Below are 24,475 nucleotides of genomic sequence, written 5' to 3' on the forward strand. Positions count from 1 at the left end.
GTACATCATGAGAAATGCTGGGCTGGAAGAAGCACAAGATGGAATCAAGATTGCCAGGAGAAATATCAATAACCTCAGATATGCAGATGACACCACCCTCATGGCAGAAAGTGAAGAGGAACTAAAAAGCCTCTTGATGAAAGTGAAAGAGGAGAGTGAAAAAGTTGGGTTAAAGCTAACATTCAGAAAACTAAGATCATGCATCTGTCCCATCACTTCATGGGAAATAGATGGGGAAACAGTGGAAACAGTGGCAGATTTTATTTTTGGGGGGCTCCAAAATCACTGCATATGGTGATTGCAGCCATGAAATTAAAAGATGCTTACTCCTTGGAAGGAAAGTGATGACCAACCTAGATAGCATATTTAAAAGCAGAGACATTACTTTGCCAACAAAGGTCCATCTAGTCAAGACTATGGTTTTTCCAGTAGTCATGTATGGATGTGAGAGTTGATGTGAAGAAAGCTGAGCACCTAAAAATTGATGCTTTTGAACTATGGTGTTGGAGAAGACTCTTGAGAGTCCCTTGGACTGCAAGAAGATCCAACCAGTCCATCCTAAAGGAGATCAGTCCTGGGTGTTCATTGGAAGGACTGATGCTGAAGCTGAAACTCCAATACTTTGGCCACCTCATGCGAAGAGTTGACTCATTGGAAAAGACCCTGATGCTGGGAGGGATTGGGGGCAGGAGGAGAAGGGGACCACAGAGGATGAGATGGCTGGGTGGCATCACTGATTCAATGGACATGTGTTTGGGTGGACTCCGGGAGTTGGTGATGGACAGGGAGGCCTGGCGTGCTGCAATTCATGGGGTCACAAAGAGTCGGACATGACTGAGCAACTGAACTGAACTGATATAGTAAAAGCAGTATCCTCGTGGTAGAAGTCAAGTGCTGGAGAAATATTATCACATTGAAACTAGCCATTCCTAAATTATTAGGAAGTATACAATCAAAACTGGCTATATTTCTTGGTAATGGAGGGGAATATCCATAAATGAGGCACATTTACTTAACTTTCCATTCCCAGAGACAAAACTGCATACCTTTGACCTGCCCAGCTGAAAGGCTGTGTCTTGTTCTAATATTTTTCATGTAAAATGCAAACAATGAACATCAAGGATTGTATGTTTGCTCTAAACTTACTCTTTTCTCACAAATTAACTTTTGAGTCATTGGCCCTGGTGATGTGAAAATTTACTTTAAAATCTGTAGATCGTATACATTCCCTATCAGATAAATAATCTTAATCTTTCATAGCTATCACTTCAAAGTATTTACTAAAGAGAGAAAGATTCAGAAGCTTATTCCAAATGAGAGATTGGTCATGAACATAAAACTAAGATGGATTTCTCCTTTCCCTGTCTAGAAAATAATGAAGAGGCTCATTAAAAGATATGTATTACAAGCCCAGATAGACAAGGAGAGTGACGAAGTGAACGAAGGTGAGTTGAAGTCAGCTCGTGAGCGTGAGCCAGGACCTGGGGCCTGAAGCCGAGCTGAGGGAGAGCTGGAGAGGTGGGCGTGGGAAGGGTGGGCTTCAAGGGGAGAAGACTGCATCTCACCAGGCATCGGCACTGCCTCATGCTGGGGAAATAGAGGCTATTTCTCCATAGGGCAGATGCCGTTGGCTAGATAAGTAACTATGGTCATCCCTTAGTATTTGTGGGAGATTGGTTCTAGGACCTGTGTCAATACCAAGTTCCTTATATAAAAAAGGATTAAGTATTGTATTCCAGTCTATCCTTCATTTTTCAAATATGGAACCTGCAGACAAGGAAAGTAGATGTACTATTTTTGCAGGGGGGCTTTAGAGGGAGAGGGCTTCCCTGGTAGTTCAGACAGTAAAGAATCAGCCTGCAGTGCAGGAGACCGGGTTCAATCCTTGGGTCAGGATTCCCTGGAGGAGGGCATGGCAACCCACTCCAGTATGCTTGCCTGGAGAATCCCATGCACAGAGAAGCCTTCATGGGGGTTGCAAAGAGTTGGACACAGCTGAGTGACTAACACTTTCACTTACACTTGGAGGGAGAAATAAGTGGGTGGGTAAAGTGAGGGTCCATTGCCCCCAAACCCTGTAACATTTGTTGCCAATGTTTCCATTTCAGTTATTTTAGGAGGACTTTCATTATAAGTTTTCTCTATAATCTTTTCATTACCCAAAATACTTAGCTGAGAAAATAGAAATCTGCCCCCATTAAGAGTGATTTCCTTTGAAAAGATTCAAAATACAGATGTGTGTGGAATTAAAAAAGATTTTGATCTATACAGAATCACTAGTTTCTCTGCATTACATATTTACAATTGACTTCTTGTCACTCTTATTTTTCAAAGGGGAACTGAAAGAAATTAAACAAGACATCTCAAGCCTCCGCTATGAACTTCTTGAAGAAAAAACTCAGAATTCAGAAGACCTGGCAGAACTTATTAGAAAACTTGGGGAGAAATTATCAATGGAGTCAAATCAAGAGGAAAGCAATAGATAATGCAGAGACTTTCTTAAAAATTCGTATTTATTTGTCCACATGAAGCCATATTATTTTCTGATTTATTTTTTTAAGTGCCACTGTGACCAGCTTTTAAAAAAGAAAAAGTTCAAAGATAACTTGGGTCATCCTATCATTTGGAATTCTACTATTTAATATTCTTGGTGATTAAATTCATTATTCAGGTTAAAGATTGCAGATTATGATGAAAATTACACCCAATTGTTTGGTGCTTTTTTTTCATAAACTGCTTTCTTGGGTCTAACTATTGTGATGGTGTGACTGCCATGTAGTGTCTGTCTGGGGATCGTTTCAGCTGGCAGGGCAAACACACTGCACTGTGTTATTTCGCCTGATGGTCACTTCAGGCATCTTCTTGCCTGTTCTGTGGACCCCCTGATGGTGACTTCCAGACTTGAATTTAGAGAAAAATAATCCCTTGCCATTTAGAGAATACTGTTTAATCATCCACCCTTCTTAGTCCCCACAAAATAGGATTGATATTGTCTGTGCAAAGTGGTGTTAAATCCTTCCTAAATTTTCTGATTCATCTCTTTGGATATGTTACCAGTGAAAAAGTGCTGCCTTCACTGAACCTTGGAAACATAGTTCAGTGTGTGGTATGTGTGTGTGTGTGTGTGTTTGTTTGTGTGTATATGTGCACGAGTGCATATGAAATACTTGTCCTGTTTTATTTTGCAGCCAGTATAGACACTTAAAAGCTCTTCAAGTTGTACTTTTTATTGTGACTAAAAAGATGTTGGCCAAATAAGAACCTTTTATTGGATAAGCATCAGAGCCACAGATAATTGTCATTATTTGGTCCAATGATAGCACAATTTTGTACCATTTCCAAGGATCTTTATAGGTGATTTCCCAAATTCGGCATCAGATGGAAAGGAAAAAAATGTGTTGACAGAACTTGCAAATGCTTATCTGTTATTCTCAGTATATACTACCCTCCTCTCAAAATATATAAAACAAGAATTTGCATTCATGAGCATTTACCAAGAGGTTGCTATTATGTATGTATTATGCAATATCTAGAACAACTAAAAGAAAGAAATGAAGGTTCACACTTCAGCTACCCAAAGACTATCAATATTTAGATGATGCTGGGCATTGACTGGAAGTGCTTCTTTAAACTCAATAAAGAGAGGCTTCATATGCAAAATTTTATTTTAAAGATAAAATGGTCACAGAGAATCTGGTTAGCCCCAACTTTGATTTAGTTTACATCAAAATACCTTTATGTAACCAGATGCAAAAATTTAGCTGAGATTTTATATTAGGTGATTTTTGTATTTATGGTTATTACTTAATTGGAAAGTTAATTAGTGATACAGAAAAGGTCTGTTTTCAAATGTTTCTTGACAATATTTGAATCAGAAACTGTAAAAATCAAACTCATACCAAATGCATTACCTATGAATTAAAATAACCTAAATGCAAAAACGTTGTGTGTTGTGCCATGCAAGAGACTGGACTCCATGCCAAGGAGCACTCTATGACGGCAAATGGGCTTGATTCTAGAAGATTCTACAGAAGATATTTAGATTCCTCAGCACTCTAGCCACCTAAAGCACCAGCAGCTGCATGGTGACCAAGCTCACCAGGTAACAGTTGGTGAATTGGACTGACTTTTAAGTGGGATTGACTTGACAAGATGTAAGTTTTAGGAAATGCAACAGGCATGGTGGTGGGCTCCCTCAAAAGGCAAAGTGATACATGTTATTATTCAAATTAGATGTCCTGAGGTCAACATATTTCCTTCAAAGGGTAGCTGAATTGGCATCTCTTCTCATTTCCTTTTAATTGGAAGATGAAAAGAGAAACCAAGCATATTTTAAGAAAGGGTTTAAGAATTCCAGCAAGAGCTTCTTAATTCAAGGCATATTGGTCAAAGCACAACCATCCTTCAAAAGTCTCAAGACCACTGGCTTTAAATCATGTATTCATGTTGAATCTGCTTAACCTTTTACAATTAGGTGATTAAGAAATTTAAATGTGTTTACCCAAACTGTTCTATCTCATACTTCTTCTCTGCCATTTGGAGCATTCTGGACTTTGGGTCCCAGGAGGAGGACAGAACAGTGATGTCTGATACTCTGACCACACAGCTTCTCCCTGAGGGCCAAGCCTGCCTGCTCCCCGGCCTGTTTTACTCTCTGCTGTTCTTACTCTGAAATTGAGAAATAATACAAATTCAATGCAACTTTACTAGGTGTATAAAATTAATCACCAGAATCCACTGTCTGCTTAAAACTCTGCCAGGGATTAAGAGAGAGAAAATGTGTCTGACCTCAAGGAGACTGCAACCAAGTAAAGAAATGGGACTTAATACAACTATAAGAAGTGCTTACTAAACACCTGCCATCTGCTAAGTACTGTGATAAATGCTTTCTCTGCTCTATGTAATTTAATATAACTTAATGCTTACAGTGGGTTTCCCTGGTGGCTCAGTGGTAAAGAATCTGCCTGCCAAGCAGGAGATGCTGTTCAATCCCTGGGTCAGGAAGATCCCCTGGAGAAGGAAATGGCAACCCACTCCAGTATTCTCGCCTGGGAAATCCCATGGACAGAGGAGCCTGACAGGTTACAGCCCATGCGGTCACAAAAGAGTCGGATATGACTAAGCAACTGAACAACAGCAAACAACGCTTACAACAGCTGTATAAGGTAACTATTATTACTATCCTCATTTTAGAAATGAGAAAACAGAGGCTTTTAGGGTCTAAAAGCCTTGCATATAGAGTAAGTGTCAGAATCAGGACTAAAACCTAGGCCTGCTTCACAACAGAGGTCTCACACATACCTGGGATCTTGACCAGCTAATCTGCAGTGTGACTGCCTCAGTGGGAAAGCTCATAGTTCGATCTGTAGGGGAAGAAAAATGGCTTGTACCTGAAAACCCACAGTTGCACTGTATACCCAGTCCAGAGGCACACAATCACATTAATCAAGGACGGTTATGAGTAAAGAGAAGATCTGATTTCAAAAGGATTGCAGATATAAAAGAGAATAAGAGATGGAGATGTATGTAAAGGGAGGAGGGAGCATAGAGGGAGCGAGGCCAAGTGTTGGACATGAGTGTGGGGCACAGAGGGAGAGAGTGAATTCAGTGGCTGTGACTCAGTCTAAGGAGAGCAGATTGACATTGGACAATCTATCCCACCCATCCAGCACTATTCCTGTATGAAAGAACCTTATCACTGTGAATAGTTAAAAAACAAAAAAATATACTAAAATTTCAATTAAAATGGAGAGACTATGTAGCAGTATTTGCCAACCAGGCAGCCTGACCTACAAATGCTCCAATAGAATCAGTCTGTACCAACATCTAGCTTCAGGCCAAGGAAGAGAGGTTTCTCCAAGTGCCACAGTCTAAGTATGACCTTCATCTGTTCCAACAAGCAGGTATGTGTTCCTTCTTCACCCCGAAACCATCCCTTGCAGTCACGTGCCAGGCGTTCCCACCGCTCTGCTGAATGGTGTTGGGTGGGAGGTTCTACTGTAGTTACAGCCTCTGACTAACTAGAGGCTGCAGGTTGAATCACTAAAGAAGCAGAAAAAGATACGAATTCTTTTTTTTAGATCTGAATCTCATTTTCATATAATTAAGAAAAGCTTTTTTAGTAAGTACACATTGTTTAAAACTGTTTATTTTTTAAGTACCCTTTTAGTGTTTTTTAACAGTTTAGCCTAATCTAAAAATGATATAGTGTACATTAATATTTCCTTTGAAAGTGAGATAAAGGAAATGAGTTTATAATCTCTGTTTTACAGAATACCAAAACAAAAAGTCCACTTCAATATAGGCAGACAATTTAAAGTACAGAACAATAAAATATTATAGAATAAAAAGGTAAATTTATTTCCTGGTTGAATTAGCAATAAGAAAAAATACCAAAAATGTCAGAACTAAAATATTAACAATATCAAAAATTTGGTCTTCATCTGTTTCGAGCATCTATCACTATATAGAAGAAGTCATCTAGAGATTAGCTCAAGGTGGCAGAGTAGAAGTTCACCCCCTTATGAAAATACCAAAATCACAACTAATTGCTGTACAACCATCAACAAGAAAATGCACCAAAAAGGATGTGAATTCTTGACCCAGACCTCTGTGTTGTTCTTGGGAAAGTTAATCTGAGCTGCTTTCCAAGTGAGCAAGTTAATCACAGGTTGTGTAGCAGTACAGCTCAGCATCTTACCACTGACAGTCAAGTTCAAATTTCAGCTAAACAGCTGTTACCATAGAAAACATTGACTTTTCTGAGTGTTTACTTCTATATGTGACTAGCTGAGGTTAGAGATACACCACAAACAAAAGACCCAGGTAATTAAGGCAAATTAATTGAATCATTAGAATGACTGCTCGAAGTTTCTTCTTCACTTTGTATTTACAGCAACAACTATAAATATTTCTATGGACACTTTTAAAAACTTTCCAAGTATGAATTTGGTAACACCTCACGAGCCGGATAATCACAATGGTGTGATCACTCACCTAGAGCCAGACATCCTGGAATGTGAAGTCAAGTGGGCCTTAGAAAGCATCACTATGAACAAAGCTAGTGGATGTGATAGAATTCCAGTTGAGCTATTTCAAATCCTGAAAGATGATGCTGTGAAAGTGCTGCACTCAATATGCCAGCAAATTTGGAAAACTCAGCAGTGGCCACAGGACTGGAAAAGGTCCATTTTCATTCCAATCCGTAGGAAAGGCAATCCCAAAGAATGCTCAAACTATCACACAATTGCACTCATCTCACACGCTAATAAAGTAATGCTCAAAATTCTCCAAGCCAGGCTTCAGCAATACGTGAACCGAGAACTTCCAGATATTCAAGCTGGATTTAGAAAAGGCAGAGGAACCAGAGACCAAATTGCCAACATCTGCTGGATCATCAAAAAAGCAAGAGAGTTCCAGAAACACATCTATTTCTGCTTTATTGAGTACGCCAAAGCCTTGGACTGTGTGGATCACAATAAACTGTGGAAAATTCTGAAAGAGATGGGACTATCAGACCATCTGACCTGTCTCTTGAGAAACCTGTATGCAGGTCAGGAAGCAACAGCTAGAACTGAACATGGAACAACAGACTGGTTCCAAATAGGAAAAGGAATCTGTCAAGGCTGTATATTGTCACCGTGCTTATTTAAGTTATATGCAGAGTATATCATGAGAAATGCTGGGCTGGAAGAAGCACAGGCTGGAATCAAGATTGCTGGGAGAAATATCAATAACCTCAGATATGCAGATGACACCACCCTTATGGCAGAAAGTGAAAAGGAACTAAAAAGCTTCTTGATGAAAGTGAAAGAGAAGAGTGAAAAAGTTGGCTTAAAGCTCAGCATTCAGAAAACTAAGATCATGGCATCTGGTCCCATCACCTCATGTGAAATAGATGGGGAGACAGTGGAAACAGTGTCAGACTTTATTTTTCTGGGCTCCAAAATCACTGCGGATGGTGACTGCAGCCATGAAATTAAAAGATGCTTACTCCTTGGAAGGAAAGTTATGACCAACCTAGATAGCATATTAAGAAGCAGAAACATTACTTTGCCAATAAAGGTCTGTCTGATTAAGGCTATAGTTTTTCCAGTGGTCATGTATGGAGGTGAGAGTTGGACTGTGAAGAAAGCTGAGCACCAAAAAATTGATGCTTTTGAACTGTGGTGTTGAAGAAGACTCTTGAGAGTCCCTTGGACTGCAAGAAGATCCAACCAGTCCATCCTAAAGGAGATCAGTCCTGGGTGTTCATTGGAAGGACTGATGCTGAAGCTGAAACTCCAATACTTTGGCCACCTGATGCGAATAGTTGACTCATTGGGAAAGACCCTGATGCTGGGAGGGCTTGGGGGCAGGAGGAGAAGGGGATGGCAGAGAATGAGATGGCTGGATGGCATCACCGACTCGATGGGCATGAGTTTGAGTAAACTCCGGGAGCTGGTGATGGACAGGGATGCCTGATGTGCTGCGATTCATGGGGTCGCAAAGTGTCGGACACGACTGAGTGACTGAACTGAACTGAACTGAATACTCAAATCACAGAAAGCTTTCATTTTGAAATCAATTTTTGATGAGACTTTTGTACAACTGAGTAAATAGCTAGAGACACTGACCAACTGTATGATAGGCTTTTTTTTTTTTTATATTAATGCCATTAAACAGACATTTATCCAGTGTAGGTGGATCATGGGGACATTGATTCAAGTTTTTCAAACTCTTTGAAAATGACAAAGCAAGCACCCACCTTATTCAATGACAAGGGGAATTATACCTACTAAAGAGATTGTATTAGTCATAGTGCTAAAAAATAGTTTTTCAGATTCATAATAGTCATCGTACTCCGTAAGTATAATGTTGTCAAAGACACTGAAGTAAAAACTAAGAGAAATATTGGTATGTACAGAATCTAAGAATGGTTTACTTTCTTCTTTTTCTAATGGCCACTCTGAAAGCTGTAAGCTTCTGTCATTATGTACTGATAAACTGTAGGAACAGTGTATAAAAGGTAGACAAATAGGAATGCCCTCTAGTAAATGCACAGAACATTAATTTTTTTTTCCTAAATCATTAGAGGAAACCTTGATGACAACATTCAAGAAATGAGTCTTGAACATCACTGCCCTGCCTTTTTGTCCTCATCATTGTCCATGAAAATAGACTTCCATATTACTACAAGAACAGTCTCAGAATAAATTAAGCTTACTAATTATCATGTATGAGACTAAAAGTACTATGGCAATGCTCTGCTTCTGCCTTAACCTTTCCAGTATTTTGTGATTTGGTCGTCTGACATTTACCCTTCACTCTCCTTCAGGAAATGGACTATCCTTCAGAATAATTGGAAGAAGTGAAATTTCAGTGTTACATGATGTTTTAAAAAATGTTAACATGTTGTCATATTGCTGTTACTATTAATATGTAGAATAATATATATACACACACATATACATAGTTTGTCATTATATTTAGTCTGTAATCACATAAAGCATGTATAATATATGCCTGTTTTATATATATGTATATATAAATCAAAACAAAGACATTTTTCAAAATATGGTTATAATCCTAGAAAAAAACAATTATGTTTGGGCTTCCCTGATGGTCCAGTGATTAAGAATCTGCCTGCCAATGCAGGGGACATGGGTTTGATCCCTGCTGGAAGATCCCACATGCTGCGGAGCAGCTAAACCTGCTCGCCCTAGAGCCAATCAATGTTCAGCAACAAGAGAAGCCACTGCAGTGAGAAGCCTGCATACTGCAGTGAAGAGTAGGCCCTGCTGGCCACAACTAGAGAGAAGTCTGCAAGCAGCAATGAAGACCCAGCACAGCCACAAAAAATAGATTATGCTTACAAATCTGTACTTTTTAATTGTTTCTTTTCTCACTTGTCCTTTTCTTTCATTTTCATTTCAATGATTTCAACTTTTTCCTCTAGTCTCTGTATGTTATCTACCTCCTTTACTGAGTTTCTTCAGCCTCGTAGTTCAGAGTATACGATCTAGAGCCAGAACATGTGGGCTTGAATCTGACCTATGACAATCATCAGCTGTGCATTTGTCATTAGGCTGTTTAACCATTCTGGGTATAATTATCTAAATTCTACAGATGAAAAGAAGTTAACATCACCTCCTAAATAAAGTTTCTGTGAGGATAAAATGAGTTAATACACCTTAGACTCAGAAAATCATTCTTGGTGTGTATAAGTATTCAGTTAATGTTAACAATTATAGAGAAAGAATGTGGTTCTCAAATTCTACCCTGTCTTAAATCTCTCCCTCCTAAATCTCATAATATTGTATAAAATTTAGGTTTCAACTCATGTTGCTCTGATCGGTTGGAAAATGTGTCTGGAGCATTGTGCTAGGAAGGGATCTGTTGAGATCAGTAAGAAAGAAATATACAGTGACTATTTAAACAGTTCTTGCCATACAGATGGGAAGTTGGCCCTCTTGCCCAACTTCAAGGAAGGTTTTCCTTCCTTGAAAAAAAGAAATTATATTTGAATAATATTTAGAAAACTCTTAAGGCATATTTGTTACTTTTGATTTGATAATTTTGTATTGTTATAAAATATTATCACAAAATATTTTAGGGCAGGTACTCTATTAGATCTCAATAAAAAATTTTTTTATTTAAAACCTATTATATTCATTGCAATGTGCTGGGTGCCATTGCCAATAGCAGTACTAGAAACAGAAAACAAGTAGTTTATGTAGAATCAATAGTTCAACAGGGCCTACTTTAATTTATTCATCCTAGAGAGCTATACAACACTTGAGAAGAAATTCTTTACCATCTGCCAAGTAGAAAATGAAGCCTGGACTCATTTTTCAGTGTGTTTTGACCTGGGCTTTACACGGGGAGTATCTAATGCTACTTTCATTCCAGGCACTTTTATGCATCTCCCTGCCTGGGAGATCCTGGGAGATCCTGGGATGCTGTGAGTGTCAGCAATAGGTGGTTTATTCAGTCATTTTACTTAAAATTCAAACAATAATCAGGATTCATTTTCTATCCTCCAGGAGCCTTAGTGAGATACAGGAGTCAGACATGTCACCTGTCTGAGGCTGTGAAAGCCCCCAGGGGGAGCATCAAGGTATTGGGGGAGAGGTGTGTTATTTCAGGTCAATGAGACTTCTGGTTGGAAGTAACATATATTTCAAACAAGCCTGCCCATAGGCTGACACACTGTTCTTTCCACCTCCTGGAAATAGCAGTATTGGAAATACATCTGTGGTGGCTTGGCACGATGCTTGCTCTCATATAGGCTGTCTTAAATAATGTTTCCCAGAAGCAGACTTGGAATGAAGCCATGCTCCCAGGCCCAGGATAAACTGATGAAGAGCTGGGAAAATCAGGACAGGGAAGGAGAAATCCTCACAAACATGTGATGCAGGCAAAATCCCACTAAGGCTTCATTCTCCACTTGGCAGATGGTAAAGAATTTCTTCTCAAGTGTTGTATAGCTCTCTAGGATGAATAAATTAAAGTAGGCCCCACTGAACTATTGATTCTACATAAACTACTGCTTTTCTGTTTCTCGTACTGCTATTGGCAATGGCACCCAGCACATTGCAATGAATATAATAGGTTTTAAATAAAATGTTTTTGATTGAGATCTAATAGAGTACCTGCTCTAAAATATTTCATCAACCTGGAGGGAGTTCTGCCTCTGGTCCATTGGTCATCCAGGCTCTTTGAGTAAGGCTTCAGTAGCCCAAGAGCAGGCCTGCAGAGAGCACGTTTCAGGTACAGACACTTAGAAGCAAAAGCACACAGATGTCAGCGAGGGGCGCACTGTAAAGGCGTCTGCTAGCATCTGGAGAAGCCCCGACAGCATCCCCTCCACTCCCAATGTGCAGTGGGTGTGTACTTTTCTTTTCTAATTAATTATTTTGGGGCTGTGCTGGGTCTTTGTTGCTCTGTGGGCTTTTCTCTGGTTGCCACAAGTGGGGGGCCCCTCTTTACTTGTAGTGCATGGTCTGCTCATTGTGGTGGCTTCTCTTGTTGGGAACATGGGCTCTAGGGTGCTTGGGGGTACTCAGGCTTCAGTAGTTGCAACACTTGGCCTCAGTAGTTGCGATGCCCAGGGCCAGTCATTGTGGCACACGGGCATAGTTGCTTCACAGCCTATGAGATCTTGCCATGTTTTGCCAGGGATCAAACCCATATCTCCTGCACTGGCAGACAGATTCTTTACCACTGAGTCAACAGGGAAGCCCCAACAGATTCTTGAAACCAAGGAGATTCTGTGTTAGTCATACTTGGGGTTAAACCAGGCGGTGTCTGTACACATCAGAAACAGGGCTGTTTCCAGAGGTGGCTGCATACTCCCTTGAACTAGATAAGTGTTGAGAGTTACACACGCATGCTGGACTGACATACCTTATGAGGCAGCTGGGCCCTTCAGATTGCCCACCAGTTGGCATTCCTTCAAGTAGAGGTATAATGCATTTCTTTGAAATGTAATTTTAATAAGGGTGATATATTAAGCAGTTATGAACATCAAACTGAAAGAATTTATCTAGACCTCTGGATAAAGAGGTCCTTTATAAAGAGGTCCTCATTCCTCATAAAGAAGAATGAGACCCAGAATTGGTAACTTTAGATGAAAGTGGGTCCAAGAAAAAATCTAGAATATGGGACTGTTCAATTAGACCACTTTACAACCAAGAACATCATAGCAGTATCCCTAGCTTAAAGCACAGCAGAAATGTAATAAAAGGCTGTGGAGAATGCAACAGCCCAGGACAGCCTTAATAAAATGCATTGAAGAGCATCAGTGACTAATGATAGCTTACATGTCCTACTTCACAATATTCACGACACGATTGCCACCAAAAAACGATTTGCATGACCCCTCAAAAAACATATATTGTGTCTGTGTGCTCAGGGATGTCTGACTGAGCATGGACTGTAGCCTGCCAGGCTCCTCTGTCCATGGGATTTTCCAGGCAAGAATACTGGAGTGGTTGCCATTTCCTTCTCCAGGGGATCTTTTCAACCCAGGAATCAAACCCGTGTCTCTTGTACCTCCTGTATTGGCAGGCAGATTCTTTTGTGTCACAGGTAGTTACAGGGTTCCCAACACATACTGGGTGCTCAAAGTATATTTCCTGAATGAATATATATATTGGATGAACGTGTTTGGTGCCACTTGCTACTCCAAGAGGGTCTGCTATTCCCTAGGAAAAGAAAAACAGAACAGGCCTTGGACAGAGAAAACTCCTGAGAGAAACACTTTCAAGACTTGCTGTCCAAACACTTTGACAGGAGACCCCAGTGACCTCCTGCAGGCTTAGTCAGCATTGTGGTCTAGTGAGGGACACAGATTTCTAATGCTGCAGGCTATCTCTGTCTGGTCACCATAGGGGTCTACCCTAGACTGATAGAACACATGTCTGGCTTGATTTGGGCTCTTTTATCCACTTTTTGAGGAATTTATTCTGGTCCCAACCTTTTCGGTACCACCTTTCAGCTACATCAGAAGAGAGATTAGAGTTGAGAAGAGGTCTGCCTGGGCGATATAGTGTGATCAGAATTTCTAGGTAGGAAGGAAAAGCAGAAAGCTGCCTTTATCTCTGCTACTTTGGTTTCTTTTATCATCACAGGAGGGGAGTAATCCTTGCTGTACACTTGACGTCCTGAGATTATGGTGAAGTGCAAAAAAAGAAAAGAAAAAAGTGGTATATCTAAAATGTTTCCAAACTGCCCCACAGAGCAAGGCAGCCTCCCTGAACAGAATGTCAGTGATGGAATTTCACCCCATAAGAGTTGCCATTTGCTTGGAATAATTAAGACTCTTCTACCAAAATCTCATTGATAAGTACTGGGAAGAGAGCAAATATCAATCCAGTCTTTGACTGGTTTTCTGAAAGGAGCTAATAGGTGGGTCCACTTTGGCTTCTACTATTCAGAATTCTTTTCGTTCTCTTTTTTTAAAAAATTGAGGTGCAATTGACATAATACATTATGTTAGTTTCAGACATATAATGATTTGCTTATATTGTGAAATAAGCACCACGATAATTCTAGTTAACATCCATCACCACAAATAGTTACAATTTTTTTTTCTTGTGACAAGAACTTTCAAGATCTACTCTCTTAGCAACTTTCAAATATACAATACAGTACTATTAACTATAATTACTGTGTTGTACATGACATCCAACTTGGGCTTTTTTTGTTCCCATTATGCCTGGCTGCTGACCAAACCACAAGGTATTCTATCCCAGATCTAGGAGGTCACACTGACATAGTTCGGGCAGGCTGGCGACAGGACCTGCAAGGAACTGGGCAAGCTGGCCCCACCCTGCTGATGCCAATGTGTGGCAATGTGGTTCAGAGAGATGCACATAGCTCCTGAGACAGACCTGGAAGGACACTTGCCCCCCACCTGCTGACACTGCCTTGAGCTTAGACAAATGTTGAACATTTCCAAGGGGCTCATTTTCCTCAGTTGTTTAAAAATGCCTTCCTCATGAGGTTGACATAAGGATTAAATAAGAACATGTACAAGAAGCACTGTTTCTCTAAGGACAGTACAACTGAGCATCTCTGTCAGACATTGGGTGATACATTCCTCAGACATCTTTTACCGTCCGTCCTCCCCAGATACCCAATTCACTTTTTAAAACTGAAGTAGACTGATTTACAATGGTGTGTTAGTTTCAGGTGTACAGCAAAGTGATTCAGCTATATGTACATATATATCTGCTTTTCAGAGTATTTCCCTTATAGGTCATTTCAAAACATTGAGTATATTTCCTTGTGTCATACAGTAGGTCCTTGTTGGTAACCTATTTCATATATAGTAGTGTATATATATTAAACCCAAACTCCTAATTTATTGCTTCCCACTTCCCCTTTGAAGAGTGTTTTTCATGTCTGTGGGTCAGTTTCTGTTTTGTAAATAAGTTCATTTGTATCAGTTTTTTAGAATCCACATATAAGTGGTGTACGATATTTGTCTTTCTCTGACTTCACTTAGTATGATAATCTCTAGGTTCTTCTATGTTGCTACAAATGGAATTATTTCATTCTTTTTTATAACAGAGTAATATTGCATTGTATTGTAAATATACCACATCTTCTTTATCTGTTTCATCCGTTGATGGTCATTTAGGTTGCCCAACTCACTTTTGAAATAAAATAATCCCAGGACACACCTCAGGATATGTATCTGGATCAATAAAGACCAGGTTGAGGCATTCACTGACCTTTGCCAGGTGTTTGGGGGAGGGCAGTCATCCAGAGAAATATCAAGGCCCACAACCCCATTTTGTCTGTAGGCCTTGGGATCCTAAGTTTCCACTCCAAACTTCACACATAATTTGCCTTCAATATAGGGTTGCTCTTTCTGATGGCGACAGCTTCATCCTGGGCTTTGTTTTCTGGTACCCCCACGGTCCGGATGGCAGGGGCTTAGTTATTGGCACCCTCAGTCTTATATCCGTTCCTCAAAGTTACCACCCCACAGACTGAAGGGCTCTACAGATGAGTCCTAAACACACCGGCTCTCCGAAAGCCCACTGGATCAGAAACACCTCCTTGACAACCCCGTGTGAGCCCCTCGTGCTCAGGTCTCCTGTCTCCTGGAGTTTCCGTGCCCTACCTGAGACACAGTGCTGAGAACAGCGCGTTCGACACTTAATTTGCTGTGGAACAAACACGCTTTGCGCGCTCACCTGTAGGAGGCACTGCCCTGGGGGGCGAAGGGCGCGCGGAACCTCTGTCTCCTCAGGGAACCCGCATTCAGGAAGCGGAAGTAGCCTAGAAGCAGCATAACGAAGTGAAGCGCGCGGTGTGTTAAAAGATGACGTGTGCTATGAAGAAAACTGAGGCGGTGAGGGAGTTGCAATTTTAAGCAGAGTGAGTGGAAAAGGCCTCGTGAGAAAAGACCGAACGGAGGTGAGGGAGGGAGTTTCGCACGTACGTGAGGAGAACAGTCTCATGGGCCCACCTGAGAACAGAGACGCTAGGGCGGGAGAGTGTGTGCTGTATTTGAGGAACAGTGAGGAAGGGAGAAGGTTTGGAGCAAAGACGATGCGAACGGAAGAACTAGAGAGGAGGTCGGACCGGAAATGCGTGCCGGCCAGGTGGGAGGAGCTTTGAGGTCATAGACGGCCAGGCTCTTTCTGTGACTTTCTTCAGGAGCCGTAGCGGGATCTTCAACTCAGCGAAAGCAACATTCTTCTCCAGCTGCCTGCCTGGGGCCTGTTTCAGACCTTCGTTTCTAGAAACTGGTGGAGGTGGTTTAGTCGCTAAGTTATGTCACACTTGTGACCTCATGGACTGTAGCCTGCCCGGCTCCTCTGTCCAAGGGATTTCTAAGCAAGAACACTTAAGTGGGTTGCTGTTCCCTTCTGCAGGGGATCTTCCGGGCGCGGGATCAAACCCGCGTCTCCTACCTACATTGCCAGTGAATTCTTTTTTTTTTTGGCCAGTGAATTCTTTACCGCTAAACTTCCAGGGAAACCCCTTCTAGAAGCTGAGCCGTCTTTCTTCCTCTCATGTCGCCATCATCCCTGAATGGCACTTTGGTGAGATGTCAGGAACAGCAGAACTGGCTGGGTCAGAGTCCACGTGGTGATGCTCTCCACACGCATTTGCTCTTGGCATACCTGCAGGAACTGAACTGGGTCAGTCACAGCCCTGTTTATACTCTCTGATCACAGCTTATACATGCAAGCTTCTAGCTGAATCATTCTCTCCTTTCCCCTTTCTTTCCCTGTAACTTCCTTAACATGGACTACATTGCCCTAGCTTTCCAGGAAACTAACACTAGTCTCAGGGCTTTCTGAATATCTACTAGAAGCTAGTGACAGCTACCAAGCTGCCTGGTGATTAATGGGAAGATTCTGTGCCCACTTCTCTGCCCATTTCTATCAAGAAATGACAATAAATGTACCAGAATGCTTGCCCCAAGAATTACAGGTCAAGAGGGGAACTGATGAAGGAAGAAAGGAAGAACTTGCATCATTTTCTTCACAAAACTGACTGACTTGAGCCAGTATTTCAGGACGAGCAAGATGCAGTTGGTAACTCAGGGCTGGTGTGAGCCATATATCGGGGTCACCCTCCAGCATCACTCCCTGGTAGAGAAAGGTCGATACTGTGGTTCTTCAGTTGGCAGAGTCAGCTTGAGTACCAGTGTTTCTTCCAGCCTCTGGAGCAGCCTGCCTGGTAGCCCAGCGCTAGCTCCATGGCTTTTCCAAGGTCACTGGTGGTCTCTAATAACCCTGCTCATAACCATGGCCTTTGAGAAGGTGCCCTGAAGACTGTGTAAAGAGGGAATGCCATGAAGGCCTTGACTTGTACAAGGGCCACACACAAATTTCTCCATCACATTTTCTTCCCTAACAATGCATGGGACTTTGCTGTGACATTTGAGTTTTGCAAGTAGATGCATTCAAATATAAAATAAATCACTTCTCAAACTGTAGAGATTCTTAAATGGCAACATTTTTATTTTATAGTTTAAGTTTTCATCATTCAAAGATCCTTATTACTTGTAGAACATTTAGTAATCATCGTCAGCGACAGTTGTCACCTATACATCGCTCATCAAGGCCAGATTCTATGCTAGGTCTCTACCTCTGTGGTCTCAGGTACTGTTCAGACACCCCTGTGAAGTAGGTATTACTGTTTTAGCAGAAATGAGAACATTCAAGCTCACTCAGATCACATAATTCGGGCTTCTCTGGTGGCTCAGTGGTAAAGAATTAATGTGCCAATACAGGAGATAGGGGTTCAGTCCTTGAGCTGGGAAGATCCCACATGCCCCGGAGCAACTAAGTCCAGGAGCCCTAACAATTGAGCCTGTTCTCCGGAGCCCAGGAGCCACAACTACTGAAGCCCACCTACCCTAGAGCCCATACTGCACAAGAGAAGCCCCTGCAGTGAGAAACCTGTGCACTGCAACTAGAGAAAAGCCCACATAGCAACACAGACCCAGAACAGACAAAAATAAACAAACAAATAGAACTATAGATCACATAATTTGCCCCAAGCCCTGCAGCATTAACTGCACCTGGTATTAATGTGGTAGAATCAGGACTTAAATACAGGTCTGTTTGAAAATGACAGTGCTGTAGAGGCAGTTCAGGTGTTGGAGTTAAAATGCCTGGGATTCACAGTGGTGGTTTCTGTGGACAGATGGATAGAGGGTGGTTTGCATGTGTTTAATGGCTTTACGCAGGGAGTGTTACAGTACCGCACAAATGGAAGGATACGTCTCAGCTCCCACTACAGTGTCCATCCCACACACTCTCACAACCCACAGAAAACACTGCTCTTGAGCTGGGTGTGATGGCAGAGGTCTGCAGAGCCCCTGGCGGCAGAGACAGCTCCCACTCTGCACCACCAGGTCCCAAGATCACAAATATGAAATACTTACTTCAGTTGGTCCCAAAGGGCCCAAGAAGCTAACATACAAAGAATGGTTTTGCTGCTTATCCCATTAGAATTCTCTTCCATTTCCTTGTCGTATGGGTTAAAGCAAACCTCAGCTCCACAGTAGGAATGAATTGGCGCTCGAGCTCTGCAACTGATAAAAGAGATACATAGGAGGTTCTGTTAAGTATACAGAGTAAATTTGGTTTAATTCTCCTTTCAAAGCATTTAACTCAATATCATATAAAGGTAACAAATATTTGTTCATAATCACTGTGCCCCTCTGCTCATTTTTGTTGGGATCCCATTTCCCATTTGACAGTTAAAGTCAATTTTCTAATACTCGGAGTAAGAAAATGTCAATGAGTAGTCCCCTTGGAGAATACTTGTTTAATGTGCACTAGTTTCCTTTGGGTGTGCTTCATGTGATGCCTTACATATTTGCTCATTTCAGTCTTCTTAGTAGTTCCCATACTGAAGTTTAAAGAAAAGAAGGAGTGAACATGTTTCTTGCTTGAGACCAATATTCTAATTTCAGATCTTCTAATGCAAGGCTGGTACTTTATGCTTGCATTTTACATAACCATAAAAGAAGAAACTATCTTCAAGAGGAGGAGTGTTGAAGCAATCATCCAGTTCAGGTCAAGTTGCTCCTGTCTATCGGCAGTGAAGTTAGACAAAGAAGAAACTGTTTTTGAAGTTACCAGGCAAGATCAACAGAAGGCATCTTGACAAAAGTCAGCCACACTAGAGGGCGCCATTGCCCCACTCTGTAAAACCCTCCTAAGATGTTACCCCGCTTACGTTCTGAAGAGATCCAGGTGAGAGAACCCCAAAACTCTCTCTCTGTCTCTGTCTGTCTCTGTCTCTATATAGATAGATAAATATAGATGTATGCTCCTGCATCTGTTCTCCACAAAATCCAGGAAATCAATAAGAAGATGTTTGTTTTAGCAAGCAGAAAATGGTGCTTTATGGTTACAGATAACTTGATGTCTTTGAAACTGTCTTCAAAAGGTTTTCTAACTCACTAAAAAATATTTGAAAATAAGTGACTAAATGAAACCCAGGAGGGAAACAGTAGCTCATGTTGAAATGAGCTAATTGAACCTAGAATTGAAATAATTCTAATTTTCTCTTTGAGGCAGAGTGGCTTAGTCTGTGAATCAGCAGCTTAACCCAGTTCTTTCAGGAAAATCAGAGTTTAAACTTGGATAGACAATGATCTCTAACCCCATTTCCCCACCATCACCAATTCTAAACTCTCATCCAGCTACCTTACTGGACAGGGGAGTAAAACAGTGAGCAATACAGGGACTTCTGTCCACATTGAGCCCTTCATCACTGCTGGTTGAAAAATTACCCAAAAGACTCCACAGGGGAGTAAAACAGTGAGCAATACAGGGACTTCTGTCCACATTGAGCCCTTCATCACTGCTGGTTGAAAAATTACCCAAAAGACTCCAATCTCTGCTCTAGTATCCCTGACAGTAACAAGGTGATGGTGACCTTTGCCAGCTACGCCTCCTGCCACAGGTCCTGAGCTGTCCACTTCACACCTATCAGTAGTGAGCGTGTTGAAGATCAAGCATAGATGATGTTTAGATTTGTCCTTTTCCTTTCAGTGGTTACAGACACAGCTCACACTTCTGGTCGATGCTTTATAAATACCTGATAAGTTGAATAAGTAGGAGCGGACTCTAATTAGGAGTAACAGGTGAAACTGAGTCCTGGAAAACTGAAGATGGAACAATTTAAATGGGAAAAAGTAATGGTAAAATGCACTCCCGTGTGTAACCACCTCCCATCAGTAGCAGTGGCTGTCCCCCCACCTTAATTAACTTAGAAAAAGAAACAGCTCGGCCCAAAGGCCAGTTTGCAGGATGCAATGAGAGGGTGAGAGAGGCAGAAGCAGCACAGCGAAGACGCTCTAATGGGTTTTCCACATCTAGGTTGATTGACTGTTGAGAAAAGAAAGAACAGCTTGTACTATTCTGGGTAGTATGAGCACTGTAATTTGTGACAGCTATAGGTCATGTATCTATTTTTCTGTCTGACAAGGACAGGGAGCAGCTGGTGGCTGGTACAAACCCAGATTGGCTTGTTCAGACTGTGAACTCTGGAGGTAGAGCCTGGATTTTCAATCTGAGCTATACAGGAGGTAGCCTGTGGGGTTAGTGCATGTATATCTGTGAAAATATAACTAGAGTGAACAGATTTCTGGCTGCGGGTGGGAAAATGAAGCTTAATGATTCTAAGAGCTCTGTCCTTAATTTCCTTCTGAGCATGAAAAGAAAGTTGGTTTTATGCCTCTCTCTTGCCTCTCCTCTCCCAGCTTCAGTTCAATTAAGTCTAACAAACATCAACCAAGCTCTTAGGCTTTGCAGGATGCTGGGCGCTATGACAGTGAGGTGAGTGTGGCTTCTTCCTTGTGCCTCCAGGACTAGTTTAATGCAGAAGGCAGACAAGTGAGCACATATACGGTGGTAATCGTGACAATAGATATATGTGTGAAAGGTGCAGTAGAGAGGGAGAGATTTATTCTATTGCTGTAGATAAGCCCTCCAGGCTCCTCTGTCCATGGAGTTCTCCAGGCAAGAATACTGGACTGAGTAATCATTTCCTTCTCTAGGGCATCTTATTGACCCAGGGATCGAACCCAGGTCTCCTGCATTGCAGGCAGCTTCTTTACTGTCTGAGACAGCAATGAAAGTGACAATCACTCATTTGTGTCTGACTCTCTGCTACCCATGGACTATACAGTCCATGGAATTCTCCAGGCCAGAATACTTAAGTGGGTAGCCTTTTTCTTCTCCAGGGGATCTTCCCAACCCAGGGATCGAACCTGGGTCTCCCAGCAGGGAATCTCATAAATAAGAACTGTAAAGAACTTCTCAATTCATGGACATGAGAAGACCACACTGCTGCTACTGCTAAGTCATTTCAGTCGTGTCTGACTCTATGCAACCCCATAGACGACAGCCCACCAAGGCTCCCCGTCACTGGAATTCTCCAGGCAAGAATACTGGAGTGGGTTGCCATTTCCTTCAATGCATGAAAGTGAAAAATGAAAGTGAAGTCGCTCAGTCATGTCCGACTCTTAGCGACCCCATGGACTGCAGCCTACCAGGCTCCTCCATCCACAGGGTTTTCCCCGTGGAGTGGGGTGCCATTGCCTTCTCCGAAGACGGCACTAGGAAATGCAAATGGCTTCCCAGTGCACAATTCTAACTTTCCCCTCCTGTAAATTGATGAGAAAGAGCTGAGAGGAGAAAGGGCACATCTAGATAGCAATCGGTTCCTCCCAGCATGTCCCAAGCCCCGTCTTCCCTTCCGTGCCAAGAGGTGACCCTCCTTCCTTGGGCTGTTCCACTGGCAGGTGCTCCACTGGTGCTCCCAGGATGGTACTATTATAGGGTCTGTGCACCCAGCTTTACTTCATGCCTTTTTTCTCCTGCAAAATGATTATCTTCATTTTATTTACTTTAGACATTAAAAAAAAAAAAATCCTAGAAAATTCCTTTTGTCTTTTATAGGCCAGAAGTGCTGACATTTTCCCTAAGAAAAGGGCATTGGCAAACTCCATGGAGTTAGTCACGAAGTGAATGCAAGTAATTAAATGCAGTAGTTTAAAGGGTCAAGCATACAGGGTTTCCTGACATCTTCTACTTGTTCTTTGTAAGCCCATTAAATCTGTGTTCCTTTTTCCCCTACTGTCTGCCACTCCTCCCCACACCTTCCCCAGCCCTCCTCTCACAGGTCTTTTCCCTGCCTGCTTCTGATACCTCAACACAGGCCTCCTCATGTAAACTGTCAAATTTTGGCAAAATTGAAACAGTGTAGTCAAAGTTTTATGTCTTTTATTTAAAGGCTGGAATCCATGGGTTGGGGAAGTACAGTGCTCATAGCAGTGGAGCACTCTGCCCAAGAGGTTTGGGATGGAGTGAGTTTTAACAGACTTAAAAGTAGCAACATGGAAACAGGGCATAATTGGCTGGAAGGTCAAAGCCAAGGCAAAGCAGGTCCTATTTCCCAGGGAAAGGTAAGGTACCTAGAGTTGAGTTGGAGGACCGCATTTGGTGTTTGTTAGGTTTCCTTGACAAGAGTTTCTCCTAAGTGCAGGCTGACATAGGTTTAGATTTGAGATCTGTGCTGGGTCTCTAGGACAGCCTCCATTTTGTGGTCTTGATATAGGAATGAGTATTATCAACATCTGACACATCTCCAAAAAAAAAAAAAAAAAGATGGCCAAGAGGAAATTCCTGATGTCCTATTGCTATGTGAGTGTCACTGTATTCACTTCTGGACACTGATGAGGAATAAACAGGGTAGGGATGGAAAACAAGTCTGTGTATCTCGGAAAGCCTCATATTCTTGGAATAAATATATGCCTGCAGATTCTTAATGAAAGTGATAATCTCATAAATACTGAAGTAAATTCTCCATGTTAAATGAAGAAAATTCATGGAGATTTTAGAAGACATTCCATACTGGAACATTCCACTGTACGGCAGCAAGTCACTTTGCATTAGTGGACAGTCCCCTGAGGCCAGATGGAGCCTCATGATCGACAGAAAGCCAACAGCAAATGTTCCTAGAGGGATATTCCTCCCAAACCCTAGAATTTCCTGTATCAGCCAAGCACTTAAGTCTTTAGGCGCTTTTCTCTACTTGAGTCTGTCATGCTCATCTGTGTGGCCAAGTCCAGAGAGGACTTGGCAGAGGGGTTCACTCTGAATCAACCCAGGTCATGTTTAGGCCACAGCACATACTAGGAAGCCTCTGCATGTATATGCATCCTGGAGACATTTGCCAAACGTTGGATGGTGGTGTACAAGAGGTTTAAGGACAAACCACAGCTTGGGAGGCCTTCAAACCAAAGGGCAGTGTGGACTCATGGCTGTCATGTGACTGCATGCTCAGTCATGTCTGACACTTTGTCACCCCAAGGACTGTAGCCTGTCAAGCTCTTCTGTCCATGGGATTCTCCAGGCAAGAATACTGGAGGGGGTTGCCATTTCCTCCTCCAGAGGATCTTCCCAAATGAGGGAAGAAGTACTGGCTGTTATAGTGTGTCACATAAATAAGAACCCTTTATTTAGCAAAATCTTGGAAGTTTTAGTGTTGCCAAAGGTATATCCAGGGACACAATCCACTTGCCTTCACTGCCAAGTGAATTCACACTGTGACCTATTTTCCACAGCCACCATGACTTTGTCTTCTGATGAGACTCAGTTGAACCTTGGAAAAAGTAATGAAAACCAGCAACTTTACACCTTACAGTCTGGATCTGGCAACACTTAAAGTTGAAGGCTGGCAGTGGCCACAGAACTGGAAAAGGTCAGTTTCATTCAAATCCCAAAGAAAGGCAATGCCAAAGAATGTTCAAACTACTGTACAATTGCACTCATCTCACATGCTAGCAAAGTAATGCTTAAAATTATCCAAACCAGAATTCAACAATATGTGAACCATGAAATTCCAGATGTTCAAGCTGGTTTTAGAAAAGGCAGAGGAACCAGAGATCAAATTGCCAACATCCACTGGATCATCGAAAAAGCAAGAGAGTGTCAGAAAAACATCTGCTTCTATTTTATTGACTACACCAAAGGCTTTGACTGTGTGGGTCACAACAAATTGTGGAAAATTCTTCAAGAGGTGGGAATAACAGACCACCTTACCTGCCTCCTGAGAAATCTGTATGCAGGTCAAGAAGCAACAGTTAGAATTGGACATGGAACAACAGACGGGTTCCAAATCGGTAAAGGAGTATATTAGAGCTGTATACTGTTGTCACCCTGTTTATTTAACTTATATGCAGAGTCTATCATGAGAAATGCTGGGCTGGATGAAGCACAAGCTGGAATCAAGATGGCCAGGAGAAACATCAATAACTGCAGATACACAGATGACATGACCCTTATGGCAGAAAGTGAAGAAGAACTAAAGAGCCTCTTGATGAAAGTGAAAGAGAAGAGTGAAAAAGTTGGCTTAAACTCAACATTCAGTAAACTAAGATCATGGCATTTGGTGCCATCACTTCATGGCAAGTAGATGGGGAAACAGTGGAAACAGTGTG

The 24,475-nt window shown here is 41.8% G+C and overlaps 1 protein-coding gene across 2 annotated transcripts in view; it reads left to right on the forward strand.

The window, feature by feature from the left end:
* The window catches only part of TRPC6 (transient receptor potential cation channel subfamily C member 6), a 150,337-nt gene extending 146,396 nt beyond the window's left edge, over window positions 1–3,941 (forward strand). For both annotated transcript variants that reach the window (XM_043482169.1, XM_043482170.1), the window contains exons 12-13: window positions 1,370–1,445; window positions 2,335–3,941. In XM_043482169.1, coding sequence (XP_043338104.1) covers window positions 1,370–1,445; window positions 2,335–2,486 — 228 coding nt within the window. In that variant the 3' untranslated portion in view covers window positions 2,487–3,941. The remainder of the gene's footprint in view (window positions 1–1,369; window positions 1,446–2,334) is intronic.
* Window positions 3,942–24,475: the final 20,534 nt, after the last annotated feature.

This window comes from Cervus canadensis, chromosome 11, assembly GCF_019320065.1.
Source record: "Cervus canadensis isolate Bull #8, Minnesota chromosome 11, ASM1932006v1, whole genome shotgun sequence".
Taxonomy (NCBI): domain Eukaryota; kingdom Metazoa; phylum Chordata; class Mammalia; order Artiodactyla; family Cervidae; genus Cervus; species Cervus canadensis.